The sequence below is a fragment of the Propithecus coquereli genome, unplaced genomic scaffold, assembly GCF_000956105.1.
Source record: "Propithecus coquereli isolate 6110/MARCELLA unplaced genomic scaffold, Pcoq_1.0 Scaffold124, whole genome shotgun sequence".
NCBI lineage: Eukaryota > Metazoa > Chordata > Mammalia > Primates > Indriidae > Propithecus > Propithecus coquereli.
This window is the reverse complement of record NW_012136525.1, coordinates 2,520,371-2,541,265: the sequence shown is the minus strand read 5'-3', so window position 1 is coordinate 2,541,265 and position 20,895 is coordinate 2,520,371. Positions and strand designations below refer to the sequence as shown.

Genomic DNA, 20,895 nt, shown 5'->3' with positions numbered 1-20,895 from the left:
CAGGGGTGTGCATCCATGCCCAGCATCAAGGCGCTTTTATATTTTGCTTTTGTTTTCCTAATACGACAGGAACAGTTTTTTGGGGTAGGGGTGGGGACAAAACTCTGTATGTGAGAGCGACTGCAGGTTCTACCCATGTGGGAAAGACTGATGGAGGTGACACGATACATCCCGGCCCCCCTCATCTGGGAAAGCAGTGGAAGGTCCAGGGTCCAGGCCTCCCCTCCAGCGGCTTACCGGGACACCCAGGCATTGGTGTTGATGTTGAAAGAGGCGATGGTGCCAGTGAAGCGGGGGGTTGTTTCAAAGAGCCACACCTTCATGTTGGCGCAGGCGTCCCACTTTGCCTTGCCCCCTTCAAAGCCATTGAAGCCCAGCCCTGTCAAAATGCACACTCCTTCCTGACGGAGAGAACGGCTCATTAGGGTTCCCGCCACCCTCCCCCCACCACGGGCAAGGGCGGTGTGTCTCAACAGGACTCTGTTTCATCTCTTCTACTTACTGTAACCAGCCAACAGGTGACATATTTGTACAGCACAAACTTGCCCCAGACCAGCACGTACATGCAGCGGAACCAGAAAGCGTGGTTCTTGAAAGAAAGAGCACACGTGCGTCAGGGATGTCGCACAGGCAAGGCAGCTTCCCGCGGCACTCTCCCTTTTCACATGTGTGGCTGGCTACTTCGCACCTCTAAGTCCTGCTGCCAGATGTTCCCTGACAATCTGGCCTGACTGCCTTCGCAGAGGCTGGGGGGAATAAGCAGGGGGCCCAGTGAACACCCGTTCACCGCCTTTTCCTGGGAGACCCTGGGACAGCACTGTCCTTAACTCTTCCATCCCTGGCCTTCATTCCCAAAGCACTGAGCATTTGAAACGCTACGCAGAGGGCCTTGACATACCCACGTGTGACGTTAATTTAAGCAGAGGAACCTACCCGGGATGGTTACGGAACTGTTTCCAGCCTTTCAGCTGGGCAGGAGCAAAGGCCAGCACTTCCCCTTCCCCTGGTTTCTGAATTCCCTAGAAGCCCCCAAATCTACCAGTCGGGAGAAGAAAACGAGCTGGAGAATGGGAAGCTGCTGTGCTCCGCGGACCATCTGGATGTAATAAAGCGAGCTAAGAGCTGCTCCTGGGGAAGGTAAGGGGTGCTAACAGTGCACCTGGCACAGCCCTGTGCCCACGAAGGTCGTTCAGTGCTGGCTGACGAGCGTGGCCCGGCCCGGCTGGCATTGACACCAACTCTCACAGATCTAGAGCAAAACCAACACGCATTTGTAGACGGCATTACCTACTTCTCTGCTATCTACAGGGATCCTTGCCTGTGCGCGTTCTAGCTCTGGTGCAGTCAGACTGCTGCTGCTTTAGTGACCACTCACTTCATAGTCTTCAGTGAGGAGATAGTCTTCTGTGATGTGGGGGCTGAGCAGAGTGTAGACCACCAGGTAGACAAGGCCCAGACTCAGGCGCTTGAGAGCGGGTAGGGTGCTGGAAAGGAACAAGTGGGGTCACAGAGGGCAGAGTCCATTCCCGTCACCCTCTGACCTTCAGCTACGGAGAGGAGTGTTTCAGGGTGTGGTTGTCCACCTGGAATGGGATGAGGAGCTCTGCTGCCCAAAGTCTACACTGTGTCAGGGGAAGACTTCTCCACGTCTATGCGGAATGGGGCCTGCCAGCCTCTGAGAGCCGTGGGGAGGTCGGGGCAGCAAGGGAGCGTGTGGGTGAGTCTCGTGTTTACCCCACAGGGCTGCTGCTGATCTTGAGGTGTCACCAGGTTCTCAGTCTCCATTGGGACTGAAAACCCACCGGAGATAAGATAATAATAACTAATGTGAATCTGTTTCTTGCTATCTTGGTTGAATTGATGTCGAGACACAGCTGGACAAGTTCACAATGAAGGAATTCTTTTGGCAACTTTTAAGTTTTCTGCTGATATATATTTAACAAAAAAAAATTTTTTAAGTGAGAAAAAGGGCTTTAAAGGCAGGGATGTGACTGTTTCGGGCACAAAAGTGCATTTTTATGTTTGTGCTACAGGGTCCGCACGGCTGGCTGGAAGTAAACCAAGCTGCGCAGGGCCCACTCCCAGCGGCGAGCAAGTAGAGTGCCCGTCACAACAGCCCAGGGCCCGTGTGACAGAGGTCTCTGTGCCAGGACCATGCTGGAGAATGCAGCCAGGGCTGGCCTTCAGGAAAGTCACTTCAGCGTGACTACTGGGTGAGACACCTACACGGAGGTCTTGACCAAGAGGGGCAATTACCTGTTTGGTATTTTTCCTGGTATGTCAGTCAGCTGTCCCTGCACCAGCTTCATGTAGTGGTTCATTGAGAACTGGGGCCCTACCAAGAAGGCTCCATAGAAGTAGGAGAAGCCAGCAACTTCCAGCAGGGAAGGGACACCCCGTATGGCATATTTCTGTTGCTCAGAGGACAAGGAATTCTATGCCGAGAAGAGAATGAATGGTTCAGGATGGCCTCGAATCTCCCCCCAGGAGCCAGTTTGCGTGTTCCCCACCCTTGTGCCCCACTGACTGGGGTTCTTAAAATAGCCTTTTCTTTGGGGGATGAAAAATAGTTGTTTCTTGTGGAAATGAGTCTGTGTGGGGGTAGCTTAGTAATAGCTGGCTGTACTGCTTTAGCAAATGCCTCGCTGGCATTGATCTCTGGACTTTGTGCAAGAGCCGGATCCTGGGCTAATTAGGTTTGTTGATCCTTGCTCAGCGCTGTCTGAAATGGAGATCGCACAGGCTGGGGGACGAGGCTCTGCCCTGATACTTGGGTCCAGCCTTTTGGTAACAACAGCCTTTTCCTTCCCTCTGGTTAAATCCTTAAGCTCTCTGCAGAGGAATGGGTACTTACCTGAACTTTCCCTCCGTCAAAGTAGTCAACAGCCAAACCTGAGCAGAGAGAGAAGGGGTGGGTAGAGTGGAGGGAGCGGACATGCTGAGCATGTGGCCCGTGGACTGAGTGCAGCCAGGAGTGGATGAGGAGCACTGAGCAGGTTTGTGAGGGGTGGGGAGGGGCCTAGATGAAAAGGAGGAAGGCAGTGACCACCACTCACCAATCAGCTTCAAAGTCAGAACACAATGTGGCATCGTCCACTTGATATCGTAGTTGCCCGTGGCTGTGTAATAATATCCAGCAAGAAGGTAGGCCTAGGAGAGGGGGAGGTATTTATTCTACCATCTATTCTGCCATTTATTTTCTCCCTGCTCTGAAATCCAGTGTATTCCTTCATTTTCCCTTTCTCCTGGTCCCATCGTTAAAAGCCTTAAGAAATTCCTACAAATGGAGATGCTGAACCTCTAACGGGAAGAGTGTTGCTCAAGGCTTCTCAGCTGAACAGATGAGAATTTAGATGCTTAGTTTCTTTGGCTCATTCTAAGTTGGTTTTCTGCCTTGCTTCTAAGCGACCCCCCTCATGGACAGCTGGGCTAATCCTGGTGAGAATCAAAGAGGCTTCATGGCACAGTCTTGTGCGAAGGATTAGCTGGCACCCCTTCCTTGAGGCAGGTCAGGAGTTACTGTTAGAATCTGCAGATGAAACACCTGGGGCCTGTCATGAGTGACCTGCCCGGAGTCGCACTGAGAAATGCCGGGAGAAGGGGTAGAAGTGAGGTCTCCTAGTTCACTGCTTTTTCTCCACCACAGGCCCTTGCCTACCCCGTCCCCTGAACCGCTGTCAGCTGCAACCTGAGCTGCCGAGGGAAAGATGTTTACCATCTGGAAGCAAAAGGTGGTGAGGACGGCAGTGATGGTGCGGCCCATTAGTCGCAGGATGAGGAACTGAAGTACAACACATAGCAGGGAGTGGTAGAGCTGGGTTCCTGGATGTGGAGGAGAGCAGAATTGAGCCTGGTTTTTCACACTCCCACCCTTCCTGAGACCTCCAACCATAAAAAGAATATATAAAGAAAAAACTTTGGTATTAGGATCTTTTTTCAGAATAACCTCATGTTTTGGAGGAAGGGGTGGAAATTAATTGTACAAACATAAGGGATTGTTAGGATGTTACTGTATTTCCGAGTGAACTGAGGCATGATTCTGAGCGGGGACTGCCTGGGCTGGGCGTTCAGTTACAGCCACAGCAGAGAAGAACTGGTGCTTCTCTGCTGATGGGGTCTCGCAAAGGGAACCACCCTCAAAATGTTTTTATCTGACAGAGGGATGTGAAGGAAAAGTTAAGCTGTGTTCCTGTCCACACAGCCCTCTCTGCAAGCAGAGCATTATAACTTCTCCCTCCATCAAATGCTCTCAGGGAAATTTTGTTCAAGTTTGTTCTTTTCCAGGTCCCTGTAGTCACAGAGCCACTGCTAGCTCAGTTTACTCACCAAAGTTAAAATAAGCAATTGAGAGGCCTGTAAAGGTGTGGAAGAGGTGGATGAGGTAGCTGTCCTTGTAGAAAAGGTAATGCCGATAAAACAAAGCAAAGGGATAACCTAGAGGGGAGGAAGGTAAGCAGAGGGTTACTTGTGCCTGGTGCCATCCCAGTGTTATTTCTTTTGAGATGGGCTCTCAGCATATTGCCCATGCTGGTCCATTTCTTACAGCTTGTCTGCCCCCTTCCTTGCTATTCTGGGATCAATAGTCACTTCTTGAGCTTTCAGAGTGCCTGCCAAGAATAGTTCCTTTCCCTACTCCCAACTTACTGCGGCCTTAGAAACCATACTTTGTTTTAAAGGTACAAAAAAACCATATAAAACAAAAACAAGGAGCTTGGGTGCTTTTCTCATGGACTTAGTACACAGGCCTGGTAACCCCCATTCTGGCCACTCAAAGCCCGCCCCCCTTTTTAAGACAGAGTCTCGCTCTGTTGCCCAGGCTAGAGTGCCGTGGCGTCAGCCTAGCTCACAGCAACCTCAAACTCCTGGGCTCAAGTGATCCTCCTGCCTCAGCCTCCCGAGTAGCTGGGACTACAGGCATGTGCCACCATGCCTGGCTAATTTTTTCTATTTTTAGTAGAGACAGGTCTTGCTCTTGCTCAGGCTGGTCTTGAACTTCTGAGCTCAAGCGATCCTCTGGCCTTGGCCTCCCTGAGTGCCTGGCCCAAAGGCCCTTTTTGCTATGTCCTGTTTTCAGGTGTATTTTGGCGGAGGGGAGGTTGTTGAGTTCCGAGCAGGTAAAGTATCGCACACCAGGAAACAGATGAGAAGGAGATGGAGGAACTGGAAGAAAATAAAGAGGACGCAGCAGGCCAGGTCACCAGAACGTTAAGATCATGACGGAGAACGGCAAAGCCTGGAAGGAAGCTGCAGTGGGGAAGGAGGAACTGTGCTGGGGTGAGTTGCTGTGACAACCGGGCTGATTTTGAGTACATAAACACCAAACCTTGCTCTTGGCTGCCGCTCAGCTCAGCGGGCTTGGAGCCTGGCTGCCCAGCTACCCCTTCGGGGATGTGCTGTTTTTAGGGAGGGTGTTGTTCTACAAGCTGTTTCTGAGTCTTAATGCTTTTCTGCGGGAGCCAGTGCTTAATATAGTGGCTACAGTTACCTGGAGAATCTATGAAAAACAAGCAAAGCATCCCCCACTCACCTGCCCACTCATCAGAGTCCGATTCAGTGGGTCTGAGTGGGAAGGGGACCTACTTTAAAAGGTGCCACAAACGATTCTGATATGCAGCTAGCAGCACTCAGTCCTGAGGATTAAATTCTCAGCTTGAGGATTGGGGGTTGCTATCTTTTCTTTAATAGCGCCAAACAGGGTCTTTAAATTAAAAAAAAATTTTTTTACAGATGGGGTCTTACTCTGTCACCAGCTCACTGCAGCCTAGAACTCCTGGGCTCGAGTGATCTTCCCACCTCAGCCCCCTGAGTAGCTGGGACTACCAGTATGCACCATCATGTCCAGCTCCCAAGCAGGGGTTCTGTAAAGCTGGCCCCAGGGGTTTTTTAAGAACTTGTCTGGCAGTACTGTAACTGTTTCTTCCTTTTTTTTTTTTTGAGATAGAGTATTGCCCTGCTGCCCAGGCTAGAGTGCCGTGGCATCATCCTGGCTCACAGCAACCTCAAACTCCTGGGCTCAAGTGATCCTCCTGCCTCAGCCTCCCGAGTTGCTAGGACTACAGGCGCGCACCACGCCTGGCTAATTTTTTTCTATTTTCAGTAGAGACGGGGGGTCTCGCTCTTGCTTGGGCTGGTCTTGAACTCCTGACCTCAAGCAATCCTCCTGCCTCGGTCTCCCAGAGTGCTAGGATTACAGGCATGAGCCACCATGCCTGGCCCTGTTTCTTTCTTTTGATTATTTGTTTAAAGGAGGCCCTTCAGAAACTTACTAGCAGATGAAGGATGATGACCTACAGTACGCTCTGTATAACTAAAGCATAACTTTCTCCCTAAATCGGCCTTCTCTGAGCTTCTTTTTTTGTTGTTGTTTATTAATGGTGTTACCATTCTCCAGGTCACACAGCAACATTTAAAAACTTGAAGTTGCCTTTGACCCTCTTCCCTTTCCTTGCTTTCCTGTACCTAGTCATCAAAGCCTGTTGATTCTTCCTTTCTAGTGTCCTTCACCATCACCATCACCACCCCCTTTATTCTGTGCTAATATGCAGTTAAGACCCTCAAGGATCTCACCTTTCAGCTCCTGCAGCGCCTCCTACCTGCTCTCCCCCTGCAGCTACATCCTCCCAGCAATCCTACACCAGGGTAATCTTCCTTCACCTCCTGCTCAGGAACCATCAATGGCTCCCAGGTGACCAAATGGCATCCCAATTCCTAGGCCTAAGATTCAAAATCTATCTTCTAAACTATATTTCTAGTTAAAGCTTTCATTTCTCTGCTTCAGTTAAAACTGCTCTGCTTGCTTTTGCCCAAACATGCCTTGTGTCTTTTGTTTCTACTCCTTATCTGATGCCAGTTCTTTTGTGTGGAGTATCTTCTCCAGCCACGCCTCGACCAAGTGACATCACATCCATTCCTCACACCCAGTTCCAGTGTCTCCTCTAAAACTACTTCAGGCCACAATGAACTCGTGGCTGTTGACTGATGACTTAAGTACATGGCAGTTAGGACTAAGAGTCTCATTTGGCAAATCATCATATACTATTATACTATATGCCATTCCTTACATTTTTGTTTTGTACTAAAATTTTCATATGTTCACAATACCTTTTCCTAAAGGCCTCCTAGGAGGATCTCCCATAGCATACTATACTATATCTCCCATAGCATACTATACTATATTTTTTGATTGGATCTCCCATAGCATACTATACTATATTTTTTGATTGGATCTCCCATAGCATACTATACTATATTTTTTGATTGACATCAGTTATTGACACTTAATAGCTATTTGATCTTGAGCACCAGTTTCCTTCATATGTAAAATGGGGATATTAATAGTACCTGCCTCAGTGAGTTGTTTTAAGGACTGAAGAAAATAATACATATAAGTAGTTAGCAGAGTACCTAAAATATCGTAAGTATTCACTAAATTATGTATACATACACACTCACAGAAAGTTAGAGGGCAGTAAAGCAGGCCTTATCTCAGAAATTCTGGGGCAAATGAATATCAGAGGTCCTAAATCTAATCTTCATACTGTATGACAATCAAATGACTAAGGGATTTCAACTCTATTTGCAATTCTATAGAAGATTCATAGCATATTTATTTTATAAGCTACTGATTGTGGCTTGCCAACAGTACTCTATCTAAATTGTAATATGCTTTTTTTTTTTAAGAGTGAGAAGGTCTTGCTGTCTCTCAGCCTGGAGTGCAGTGGTATCATAGCTCACTGTAGCCTCAAACTCCTGGGCTCAAGCAATCCTCCTGTCTCAGCCTCCCAAGTAGCTGGGACTACAGGCATGTGCCACCATGCCCAGCGGTAATATACTGTTAAATTATGGCACTGGATGGATAGAAGACTTTGGAGTTAAGGCAGAGCTCAGTTTGAATCCTAGCTCTGCTACTTACTAGCTGTCACTTCAAGCTGGTTGATTAGTCAACTGTTTTGGTCCGCAGTTTCAGTAGTAAAATGAATATCTACCTTAGGGTTATTTATTTATTTTTTTATTTTTTGGAGACAGAGTCTTGTTCTGTCACCCAGGCTAGACTGCAGTGGTGTCATCACAGATCACAGCAACCTCGAACTCCTGGGCTCAGGTGATCCTCCTGCCTTAGCCTCCCCAGTAGCTGGGACTACAGGCGCACACCAACGTGTCCGGCAGGTCTTGCTGTTGCTCAGGCTGGTCTCGAACTCCTGAGCTCAAGCGATCCTTCCACCTTGGCCTCCCAGAGTGCTAGGATTACAGGGGTGAGCCACTACACCTGGCCCTACCTTAGGGTTTATATATTAAACATGATACATAACAAATGCTCAATAAATGTGAGATTGCTTCATCTCTACTTGAACAGTGACATGCCCAGTGATCTCATCACGTGGTTTTAAATACCATGTGTAAGCTGATTTCTCCCAAATTTTCATCTCTAGCCTAGACCTCTGCCCTGAAGCTTGTATAGCTTGTATAGCCTACTTGACACCTCAGATGGGTGCATGCCTCACAGATATCTCAAACTTAACAGGTCCCACACTGAACTGCTGACTTCCCTCCTGTGCTGAACCTGCTCCTCTTAGCCCTCCTTGTTTCAGCAAACAGCAGCTTACCCTCTGTTTACTCAGGACTGAAATCTTGCAACCATTCTTGACCTCCCTCCCCTCTGCCCTCAATCCCTTTACCACTCTGGCCCAGCCATGAAGCTCTCCCTTCCTGGAATGCCAGGCAGGTCCAGCTTTGGCGTCTTCACATAACGGGTCCCTCCCCTCTGCCCTCAATCCCACCAATCAGCAAATACTGTCTGTTCTACTCTCAAAATAAATCCAGAATCTGACCACTTCTCTCCACCTCTACTGCTCCCCTGGTCCAAGTTGCCACTGTCTCTGGCCTCATGACTGATCTTCCTGTTTCTGCTCGTTTCCCTTCAGTCTCTTCTTCTTCTTTTTTTTAATAGAATCTCACTCTGTCGCCCTGGGTACAGTGCGGTGGCATCATCACAGCTCACAGCAACCTCAAACTCCTGCACTCAAGTGATCCTCTTGCCTCAGCCTCCAGAGTAGCTGGTACTGCAGAGTAGCTGGGACTACAGGTGTGTACTATGACACCTGGCTGATTTTTCTATTTTTAGTAGACATGGGATCTCATTCTTGTTCAGGTTGGTCTCAAACTCCGGAGCTCAAGCAATCCTCCTGCCTCGGCCTCCCAGAGTGCTAGGATTACAGGCGTGATCCCAGCCCCTTCAGTCTATTCTTAACGCGGTATCCAGAGGGATTCTATTATAATGTAAGTTATAACACAGGGGCAGTTTGCTCCTCCGCTCAAAACCCTCTGAAGGCCTCCAGTCTCACACAGAGCAAAAGCCCAAGTCCAACAAGAGCCCACAGGTTCTGTCCACCCCACCCCTGCCCCACTGTCCTCTGACTCATCTCTCACTCTGCCCTTCACGCTCTGCCCAGCCACAAAGCTCTCCCTTCCCGGAATGCCAGGCAGGTCCAGCCTTGGTGCCTTCACATACTGAGTTCCTGGCCTGAAAGTCTTTTTCCAGAGATGAGCTCAAGTCCTTCGCGAACTTGAGATCTCTAGTAAAGATCTTTAGTCACCTTATCAGGGAAGACTTCTTAATCGACTGTCTTATCTGGAACTGTGCACAACACTACCCCTCCCTACCCCTGTAAAATTCCCCCTGACACACACTTCTAGTTCTTTTGGGTTTCATTTTTCTCTTCAGCACTTATTGCTCTTTAACATACTATATATTTTACTTATTTATCAATTTTTTTTTAATTCTTTTTTTTTTTTAATAGAGATAGGGTCTTGCTCTTGCTCAGGCTGGTCTCGAACTCCTGACCTCAAGCGATCCTCCTGCTTTGACTTCCCATAGTGCTAGGATAATAGGCATGTGCCACCAAACCCGGCCTTATTGATCAATTTTTGAAAGCAGAGATCGTTGTCTATTTTGGTCCTTCCTGTACACCAGTGCCTAGTACAGTTCTTGGTACAAAGAAGTTCTCAAAAAGTATTTGTTGATGGATGAAAGAATGCATGAACAAATGCTCTGTACTCTAGGTATCAATAAAATATTAAGCACCCATTATGTAGTTAGCAGTGCATTAGGCATTGAGAGGAATATGGTAGAATTTAATAGGTGCTTTCTACTGTTAAGGAGCAAAATCAAAGGCCGACACTATATGATAATTGCTAATCTAATCATATGGAACAGTAAGGGCTGCAGAGGTTAGAGAAAAGAGAAACCATTCCTGACCAGAGTAGTCTGGGGGAGGAGGATTTGAACAGAAAGGAGATAAAGGGTTCCAAGGGAGGATAATGACACAGTAAAGACACAGAGGTGAGAAAGAGCACGGAACACTCACTCCAAGAGACAAGGCTAAGTACAAGAGGGGAAAATAGCGCAACAAAAATGGACAGGAAGGTTTGGAAAACCAGGTAGAGTCTGAAATTGCTATAACAGGGGAAAAAAAAAATAGAGAGTCCGCTTGCTCAAGGCTTCTTGAACATGGCTCTGGGAAAAAAGATTAAATTAAAAAAAGAAAAAAGAAAAGTTAAAAAAAAAAATCAATAGAATTGGCTGGATGTGGGAGAAGAAGGAAAAGGACAAATCAAAGATGATTAAACCACTAATGTAACGGTCTTCAAAAATTTTTGCTGGTATAGTCCCTAAAAGAATTTTGAAAAACTGTATGTCCTCCTCTTTAAAGTTGCCATCTAAAATTTACAAGTTTAAACAACAGCAAGTGATATGCGTGCGTTTTTAATGCCTATGGAAGACATGCTTTAAGTACATAGGGAAAATGTCTGCCATGCAATCCAAATGGCAAACCAATCAGCTGGATCAGGCTTACTTTCTGTTAAAAAAGGTCTAATTTCATTTTTTAATTTAAGTGAACATGTTAATACTTCTCTGCCATGACAACCATCTTATTTCTGAATTTTGCTTCTAAGACGGATAGACAGGGCTGGACGTGGCGGCTCATGCCTGTGACCCCAGCACTTACTGACCTCAAGGTTCCATGGCTCAGTGGTTGGGAGGCTGCCACTGACAGGGACAAAAAGATTGGAGAGAACTGGCTCTGGTGGTGGTGTTGCTGGTGACAGTTGAAGCCAGGAAAAAAGATAAACTCCCACACGGACAGACCATGAAGGAAGGGCACACCAAGGGCTGAGTCTGGGAAAATGCCTGTATTTAAGGGAGTGGAAGCAAAAGAAACCAAGATAAGACAGAAAAACAAGGAGGTTAATCAGGATAGTACATATGTGAGAAAGGAAGAATATTTCAGGTAGGAAAAGAGCTTAATAACACCCAACATTACAAAGTCAAAGGAGTAAGGAAAAGGGAAACATGGCTATTTCACAATAGACTCATTAGTAACTCTGAAATAGCAGTAGCATGATGGATGAGGATAGTATCTGAGCTGTAGGAAAAGGGATTATTAGGAAGGGGGAAAAATTTGGCTATTCCCCTCAGATTGGAGGAAAAGGCAAGGAGATTGGTATAAAAACACAGCAGGCAGGTGAGGAATTGTGAGAAGAACTTTCCTCTCTGAACCCTAGTGTGGGCGAAGCAGAATGAGACTGTGGCTTAAGGGAGAACACAGCCTGTCCCTGGGGAACCAACCAAGCAAGTACAATGGGAAATTTGCTTTGGACAGTATCAGATGGTCATATTCAAAGTCTATCAAATAGTGGTCTGCTCTTCTAATCAAATTTCAGATAGATTTCCCCCAAGAATCACAGACTAGAATATAAAACGGGACTGGTCTTGAAAACGGCTTACTTGTAGTTTTTTTTCCCAAAAATATTTTCATATGATAATTTTATCATTATTTCTACTTTGAAGACTTGTCACTCAACTTTTTTTTTCTATTCTTTCAACAGAATGGAAATTGCCTTGTGCTAGAGAACTTACAGGGAAAAGGAAGACACGTAAACATAGGAAGGAGAGCTAAACCCTGGGTGACCCAGTCTATTTAAGTCAGCAGTCCCCAACCTTTTTGGCACCAGGGACTGGTTTTACGGAAGACGGTTTTCTCATGGACCAGGGGTGGGGGTGTGGGGGGATGGTTTCGGGATGATTCAAGCACATTACATTTATTGTGCACTTTATTTCTATTATTATTACATTGTAATATATAATGAGATACAACTCACCATAAAGCAGAATCAGTGGGAGCCTTGCAGCTAGACGGTCCCATCTGGGGGTGATGGGAGACAGTGACAGCCGAAGCGTGTTGCTTATGTCCAGTCTACTCCGTAATCTCGTTGTGGTCACTGTCACTGCAGAAAACCCTGCTTCACAAAGGTAGGATGTTGGAAATGGAAGCAGGCTTTTCAGTGCTTTTGTGGCAATCTCAGGATATTCCGCCTTGACTTTAACCGGAATGTATGGAGATTAGAAGTTGTCTCAAACATACTTTTAAGGCCACCGTCATTTGTGATCTCAAGAAGTTGATTCACTTCTAGCACGGACAAAGTCGCTTCACCTGGCTTATTCACAGATGGGTCGCGGATCCATTCCTTCCCAGTTTGGGGGTCCTTTGTGGTAGGGAAGTGATGCTCAGACTCTTTTGAAAGCTGAGATGGGTGATCGTGCACCAGCTGGGAGAAAGAAGGCCCCGGCTCAGTCTCTTTCAAAATCTCTGCTAATGTTTGAATCATGTCAAAAATCCTGTTGTTCACTTGTTGCCCCCATAATTCCAGTTTGGCTTGGAATGCAGCCACTTTATCTGCCGTCTTGAACACGGTTGTCATTCTCCCCTGAAGTAACAGATTGAATTCATTGAGCAGGCTGAATATGTCACACAAGTAAGCAAGTTTTGTGACCCATCCTGTGTCACTGAAATGTGCTGCCAGTGGTGTCTGTTTTTCTAAAAGAAATCTCTGGAGCGGCTGTTGTAACTCAAAACCTCTGGCCAGTGATCTACCTCTGGAAAGCCATCTCACCTCTGTGTGTAGGAGAAGACGTGTGTGCTCTGTGCCCATCTCCTCACAGAGCTGCACAAATAGACGTGAGTTAAGGGCATGTACTTTAATGTGGTTGATAATTTTAATCGTATCCTGCAAAACGTTGCTTCGTTCAGGTGACATTTTTGGGCTAGCCAGCATTTCTCTATGGATGACACAGTGTGTAGACTCACATTCAGAAGCGACCTCCTTGACCCGAGTAGCGAAACCAGAAAGCCGTCCAGTCACGGCAGCCGCTCTGTCCGTGCGTACACTGACACAGAATGACCGATTCAGTTTCCTGATATGTAATCACTCAAAGACTTGCATAGTTCTGCAGCTGTGGTGTTGGCTGGAAACAAAAGTGCACATAACATATCCCCGTGCACATCCTCCTGAAAAATACATTGCACAAAACAAGCATTGTTGCCTTGTTGTCAACATCGGTAGACTTGTCAACCTGGATTGGGTACCATGGTGACTCATTAATCCTAACAATTGTGCCTCAGTATTCTCTGCCATTTCATCAATTCGTCTAGTTATGGCGCTAGCTGAAAGAGGAACATGTGCCACCTTTTGAATTGCAGCTTCTCCTGTAAGTTCACGGCAAATGTCCTTAGCAGCAGGCAGGATCAACTCTTCCCCATAAGTAAAGGGCTTCTTAGCTTCAGCAATGCAGTTAGCCACTAAGAATGATGCTCTCAGTGCAGACACATTTGATGAAGTTGTGGCCTTTGATAATTGCTTCTGTTCTTTGTGTTCATGTTTTTTCTTTTGAAAAACTCCAAAGGCTTGTCTTTTAATGCAGGGCACTTGGTCTCCACGTGGTGAAGCAGCATTGAAGGTTTCATGGCTTTGTTGGATAGCCAGTCGCAAAGTGGGCTTGGAGAATGTGAATCACCTGTTGCAATGAACCTGTAATTTAAGCAGGACTCTTGGTATTTTCTTTTAAATGCAGCTTTCATTTTGTTGGCAGTCTTAGAGTCTTCTGCTGTCTCATCATTGGTCTTTCCCCTTTTGCAAAGAAGCTCTCCAGTGACGTTTGTTTTTTACTCATTTTTGCTAGGGTTAGCTTGTGGGCTTACCAGAACTGTGACTGAGACAAGTACGCAGTGCAGGAAAGAGGCACGGACAGAAGTGGTAAATCAAATAATGGGCGGGCCACACGCAGACTAAAATAAGTGTTGGATTCTGACTTAAAGCTGCCACCAGATGCAGCTGCACAACTGAAGTAAGATGCTCACTTGCCACTATAAAGCCTGCCACCAGATGCAGCTTAATTGTCACTTGCCACTCACTGATAGGGTTTTGATATGAGTCTGCAAGCAATTGATTTAGTCTCTGTGCAATCAAACCTCTCTGCTAATGATAATCTGTATTTGCAGCTGCTCCCCAGTGCTAGCATCACTGCCTCAGCTCCACCTCAGATCATCAGGCATTAGATTTTCACAAGGAATGTGCAGCAACCTAGATCCCATGCATGCCCAGTTTACAGTAGGGTTTGCACTCCTATGAGAATCTAATGCCTCGGCTGGGCTGGGCTGACACGAGGAGGGAGCTTATGTTGTTATGCAAGGGATGGGTAGGGCTGTAAATACAAATGGAGCCTCCCTCACTGCCCACTGCTCACCTCCTGCCATGAGGCCCTGGTGCGGGGGATTGGGGACCATTGGGGACCGCACACTTAAGTGATCAGGCACTCACTGCCTAAAACCTCATTACTGATCTGCTCTGTCAGCTGGAAGAGCACTTGTAAATCAAGGACTTTTACAAGGGGATGTAGCTCACCTTTGGAATTTGCTCAGTGCTGGTCCTTTCTGTTCACAAGATTAAAGCCTTGTTGCTAGTAAGGGCAGGGTGCCAACACGCCTCCCACCCTCCAATAATCCCGCCCTCCTTGGGCTGAGTCATATGCTCAACGGTTACTCATGAATAAACAGATTCTTAAAACTGAGGAAACTTTAGCAACCTATTCCAAACCATTCATTAGATAGATAAGAAACAGAGGCCCGCAGGGGATAACCTCATGCCCAGAGCTGAGTTCAAATTAAAATCCCTATCACCTGATTTCCATTCTAATAGTTTTGCCACATAACTTGGCACTTGGCAGTGACTTGAGAGGGAATCACTAATAACTAGCTGTGTGCTCTTTTAAAGCTACAGCTGGGTTATTCTTTGATTTCTAGATTAACAATCTATATTGCAGCACCTATTTGTAGACATAGGCACACCTATTTTTATGTTTGCTTCTCTTCCTACCTAAAAACATTTAAAAACTGTATTGTAATGTTAACTATCGGTGCTCTCCTTTGCTTCTTTGTTAATCTAATTCTTGAGTACTCCACCCCCTCACCCCACTGTGTGGTAAGAACATAGCAGTTAATTTCTGAAAGTTACCTCCAGCTGAACATCTCAAGCATTTTGACAACTGTGATCTAGGACTCACGGAAACTGGGACAAGTGGTCAAAATGTCCTGGGATGAAGAATAGATGGATCATTTTACAGGTAAACTAGTGGGTGGTGGTTACTTGTGAGAAAGAAAAAGCATTAGAGGGGTTCAGAAATATTAGTTTTTTAGGCACTTAACCCAACCAACCTAAACCTGAACCACCCCAAAGCCCTACCAAAAGTAAAATCTTTGGTTTCTCCATTTAAGCCAAGTGCTCTTAGTAAGCAAGGCTTCTTAAATGTAGTGCTAGTGACTGATGTTATACATACGCATACGCTGGTCGGCCGCTGAAACCTGCTGCCAAAGCTGAAACATTATGATACAACACAGAGAAACTGAGCACTCAGGTTCTCAGTAGCTTCTGAGCCCAGGAAAAAGTTCATCATCCTCAGTGGCAGCCCTCAGGAGTACTTCAAGTCTGATCAGATGGCAAAGAGACGTCAAGAACGTTATCCTGAACATCTGGGTCACAGTATTTTTCTATACTACTACAGTTTGCCCAAATGGTTACATGCTTATTGTTACTTTAGGTCAGGTTTTCTTCCTAAAAATTGTTCTTTAAAAATTTATAGATGGAAAGAATGTTTAGCTTTAGAGGCTGTTGACTTGTCACTTTTTTTATATCAGCAGAGCAGGAACAACAGGTATTCAGACTGACTTTGAGGCACTTTAAGACACCTAAATGCCTTTACTAGCAAAGATAAAATGACACGCCAGTTGCCTCTATTCAGGGTATTTTATCACATTTTAATTCTTTGTAAATTACTAAACCAAGTGGTGGTAACTTCTAGCCAGATTATCTGGGCTCTGGAATCAGGATGATCTAGTTAAGAAATTCAGCTCTGTAACTCAAGCAAATTACTTACATTCTTTGTACTTTAATTTTTTCATCTGTGAAAGAGGGCAAAGACCACCCATTCTGCAGGCTTAGTGTGCAGATCAAAAGTGAAAATATCTGCAAAAGCATCATAAGCATGATACATGTACTTCCTTTAGGCCCTTTGGAAAATATTTACTGTATGTACAGCCAAATAGTTTATGTGAGCATATCTACACCTAACTTTTTTTTTTTTTTTTAAGAGACAATGTCTTGCTCTGTCACTCAGACTGGAGTGCAGTGGTGCAATCATAGCTCACTGCAACCTCGAACTCCTGGACTCAAGTGATCCTCCTGCCTCAGCCTCCCAAGTGGCTGGGACTATAGGCACGTGACCTGGCTTACACCTAACTTCTTAAAAATGGAGTATTCTTTTAGTTGGTTTTAAGCTATAAAACCTTATGCTCAAAAATTTGAGCCACCCAGGGGTGGGAAGTTTTGGCTTTTAGCCCATCTCCAACTGATTTAACTAAATGAAGTCTATAGAAAGTTTCAAAAATAAAGGTCTGTAAATTGTACCCAGTACTGCCAGGAAGAAGCATGTTTGCTACGAAGATAATAAAGCTTCAGTTTTAACCCCCTTTTAAGGCTCTGGGGGGTGGAGTGGGAGCCAGCAACATGTTCACATGGTCATATATTTTTGTAAAACTTGTGGAAGTGTTACAAAAATATTCTTTTTCTTAAAGCAAGTCCCCAAGATTGTATAAGCTTCAGGTCCCACAAATCCTGGATTATTTTAAAAAATAACCAATAACCACTACAATAAAACTAGGGATATGCCTGAAAATTCTGCGGCTGCTACCTGAATTCTGTGGGTACCAGGCTTCATCCAAGGTCTTTGCAATAACAGGCACATTCCCCAAATTAGCTGTGGGGGGCCTTGGTGGGCAGGAGGTAGGGGTGTTTGGCCATCAGTGGCACAGCAGGCCCTGGAGGAGTGAGGCTGAGCAGGCTCCAGCAGGACTGCGACCCCCAGGCGGGGAGAGCCAGAGCGGCAGCAAATTCTGAAGAGAAGGGACAGCAGGACTTCGAGTTTGGACGTTGGGATGTGCTGCCACCCAGTGTGTGTGGTTAGGGAGAATCATGTAGCATTGAACACATCTTCCTTTTTCGTCAACACTTTCACCTACAGTGGTTGAAACCCAGTGCTTGTCACAAGAGACTGCAGCAGCAAGAACAGAAAGCCACCAGAGCTGGGGCCGCAGGAAAGCATGGGGTGGGAGGCAGGGGTTGAGGGAGTTGAGGGAAGCTGCAGCTTCTGGGCTAGGGCTGTGTATTTCAGACAGCAGTGCATTTTAGATTGTTTGTGCCCGAGAGGGGAAAGCACCGTGTCAGCCATCTGGCACAGCTGATTCTCTCCTGGGAAGACTGCCGCCCACCAGAGGCACAGAGAGAGGAGGGGAGCAGCCAGCCCCAGCTCCCCTCCCTGGCTTCCTGGCTTCTCTCATGCTCTTATTATTGCTCCCTCCTTTTCTTGCCCTTGTATAAACGTGAAGTGTTTTATCACCATTTTTTATGCTTATTGGATTGTACACTTTATGGTTCTCTCCCAAATAAGTCCAAGTAGTGTGTGGTACCTGCACCCTCCACCTCGCCCTTTATGGACTGGTTTTCAGTGGAGAAAAGGTTCTTCACTCATGTTCTAACCTGATCTGGACTAGGGTTGCCCTGCCACACAGCCAAGAGGCTAATTAGCTGCTCTCTCTCCAACCCCCTCAAATGCTGGTCATGATAATTTCTCTCTTGTCTTTAGCCAAATCTAATCTCTGTAAATACAAACAAGGTAGGTGAGAGTTCTTTTTCTCAGTAGGTGTTTCAGCAAATGAAACAATAAACTCTTTTATCCAGCTAACATTCCAACAGGAGAAAAGGTAACAATGAGAACACCCCCTAATTGTCCTTACAAAAGTGAAGAGGTGTAATTGTTGGGTTCTCATTCCCTTTCCACATATCCCTTCAAAAGAAATTAGAAAAGAAAGTTCAATCCCATAAAAATATTTTCCTACTACTATTTATGCAATGCACTCTTATATACCCTTAAAAATAGGCTAAGCACAAAAGTTAAACATTGAATTTTGTTAAGGTCTATGTGTCACCTTAAGAACTTGAAACTGGCCTGAATAAAAACCATCTTAACTGGTTATTATAATGACACTTAAAAACTTAAAACAAGATTTTATAGGCAATGTAGTGCAAAAAGCTCTTCTTTTTCTCCTCACAGAATTTATTAATTTGAGTGCTTAGGGAGGTTTCTTTTTAACCAATTTTCAATTCAATTAAGCAAAAATAGCTTATTTTTTCATGTCTCATTGAAATGGATACATTCTAGTATTCAGCGGTTTTCAATTTTTTCCAACCTACTACAGTATGCTAAATACAACTGGCTCTTTCATAAGTCACTTTACTGTTTCTCAAACTGCAGCACGCATGAGGATTACCTGGGATGCTTATTAAAACGCAGATTCTCAATTCCCGAAGTGAGGCCATGCCTTGGCATCACACTAAGAAACAGTGCTACGCAGAAAGTATGAGGGAGTGGTTCATGTCAAAGAACAGAACCACTGTCAGACTCCATTGTATTTGTTAACGTATACAAAACCTGTTTTCTGGCTAAGAATTATCATTTTTGTCACTTCCGCTTCATTATTAGTATATGGGTTTTCTTTTAGGATCATTTTCACAAGGAAAAATTTGCTTTGTTTTTTTAACACTTTACGATTGTTACTTCATGTGCTATCAGGGGCAGAGAACAAAGAAGAGGACAACTTGGGGCGACTCTCACGCCGCACTGGAGTCTCAGACTGGTTGCTGGCTAACACTCTGGGACCTTTCTTGGAGCTAGACATCGTAAGCACTTGCATACATTAACTCGCTGAATCCTCACAACTCTGTGAGGTAAGTATCCCCATTTTGCAGAAGAGAAAGATGAAGCACAGAGAGTTAGTGACTTCCCCAAGGTCACAGAGCCGGTAGGCAGCAGATTTGAACCCAGACAGCCTGGGTCCAGGGTCTGATTTTAAACTGCTCTGTTGCATTACCTCTCTAGTTTTCAGTATTCGCATTGGAGCCTCAGCCTACTCAAGATGACCACACATTCCATACCTAGGTGTACACACCCCCTCCACTCCCAGCGTCATTCATAAAGATCTGAAACCTTGGGTTTGAATCCTTAAGTTAAACCTGACTTTTCTGGCTGCTAGTATCTTTCCTTCCCATTTCACAAGTTAAACTTCCTGTAACACTGCTTTGAATATACCACTGCCTGCTCAAAATACTCCAGTGGCTTCCTACTATCCACAAGATGAAAACCAACTACTTAGCTTGGCACTCAGGCCCTTCACAATCTGTTTTACCAATCTTACTGTGCATTCAATCCCCATGTGAACCCAAGGCATTTTTTTTCCCCCAGTGATCATACATAGTCCCTCTTTCTTTTTTATTTAAGTGTACAACTCAGTGGATTTTAGTATATTCACAATGTTATGCCGCCATCTCCACTATTCAATGCCAGAACATTTCCATTACCCCAACAAGAAACCCTGTGCCTCATAGCAGTCACTCCCAATTCACTCCTCCTTTTATCCTTTAGCGACCACCAAAAATCTATTTTCTAACTTTATGGACTTGCTTATTCTGGGTATTTCTTGTAAATGGAATCATACAATATGTGGCCATTTGTGTCTGGATTGTTTCACTTAGTGTAATGTTTTTAAGGTTCATCCCTGTTGCAGCGTGTGTCAGTACTTCATTCCTCATTATGGCTGAATTCCATTGTAATGGGTATAACGTCTTGTTTATTCATCAGCTGGTGGACAATTGGGTTGTTTCCAGTTTTTGCCTATTATAATAATGCTATGAACATTTGTGTACAAGTTTTTGTGTGAACTTATGCTTTCAATTCTCTTGGGTATATCTCAGGAGTGGAATTGCTGGGTCATATGGTAACTTTTTGAGGAACTGCCAAACTGTTTTCCACAGTGGCTGCACCATTTTACATTCCCACCAGCAAAGCATGAGGGTTCTAATGTCTCCATATCCTCACTGATAGTTGTTTTTGTTCCTGTTGTATTATTGATTATTGCCATCCTAGTCGGTGTGAAGTAGTATGTCATCATGGTTTTGATTTGCATTTCCCTAATGACTAATAATGTTGAACATCTTTCCATGTCCTTACTGGCTATGTTTATGTTTTCTTTAGAGAACTGACTATTCTTCTCCTTTGCCTATTTTAAAGCTGGGTTGTCTTTTTATTGCTGAGTTCTAAGAGTTCTCTATATATCTGAATACTAGGCCCTTACTGGATATCTGATTTACAAATATTTTCTCCCATTCTGTGGGTTATCTTTTCATTTTCTTGATAGTGTCCTTTGTTGGACAAAAGTTTTAAGTTTTGATGAAATCCAATTTATCACTGACCATCCCAGCTGGAAATGCTCTACTTCTTTTTACATCAGCAACTCAATATCATTACTACTTGAAGATTTGGGGAGAATTTTGGAAAATATAAAAAAAAGACATATTTTAGAGTATAGTAAAAATATACAACAAATTTTGATATAAAATAAGGGGGCAAAACTTGAAAAAATCTAGAGCTTCTGGTGAGATGATGAGCTGGGT

General features: G+C 45.1%; 1 protein-coding gene across 1 annotated transcript in view; it reads right to left on the bottom strand.

Moving 5' to 3' along the window:
* The window catches only part of LPCAT3 (lysophosphatidylcholine acyltransferase 3), a 33,209-nt gene that overhangs the window by 1,814 nt on the left and 10,500 nt on the right, over nucleotides 1-20,895 (bottom strand). The window contains exons 2-9 of the mRNA XM_012637813.1: nucleotides 4,327-4,434; nucleotides 3,716-3,822; nucleotides 3,057-3,150; nucleotides 2,855-2,892; nucleotides 2,257-2,435; nucleotides 1,376-1,484; nucleotides 503-589; nucleotides 238-401 (exon numbers count right to left, since the gene is read on the bottom strand). Coding sequence (XP_012493267.1) covers nucleotides 238-401; nucleotides 503-589; nucleotides 1,376-1,484; nucleotides 2,257-2,435; nucleotides 2,855-2,892; nucleotides 3,057-3,150; nucleotides 3,716-3,822; nucleotides 4,327-4,434 — 886 coding nt within the window. The remainder of the gene's footprint in view (nucleotides 1-237; nucleotides 402-502; nucleotides 590-1,375; nucleotides 1,485-2,256; nucleotides 2,436-2,854; nucleotides 2,893-3,056; nucleotides 3,151-3,715; nucleotides 3,823-4,326; nucleotides 4,435-20,895) is intronic.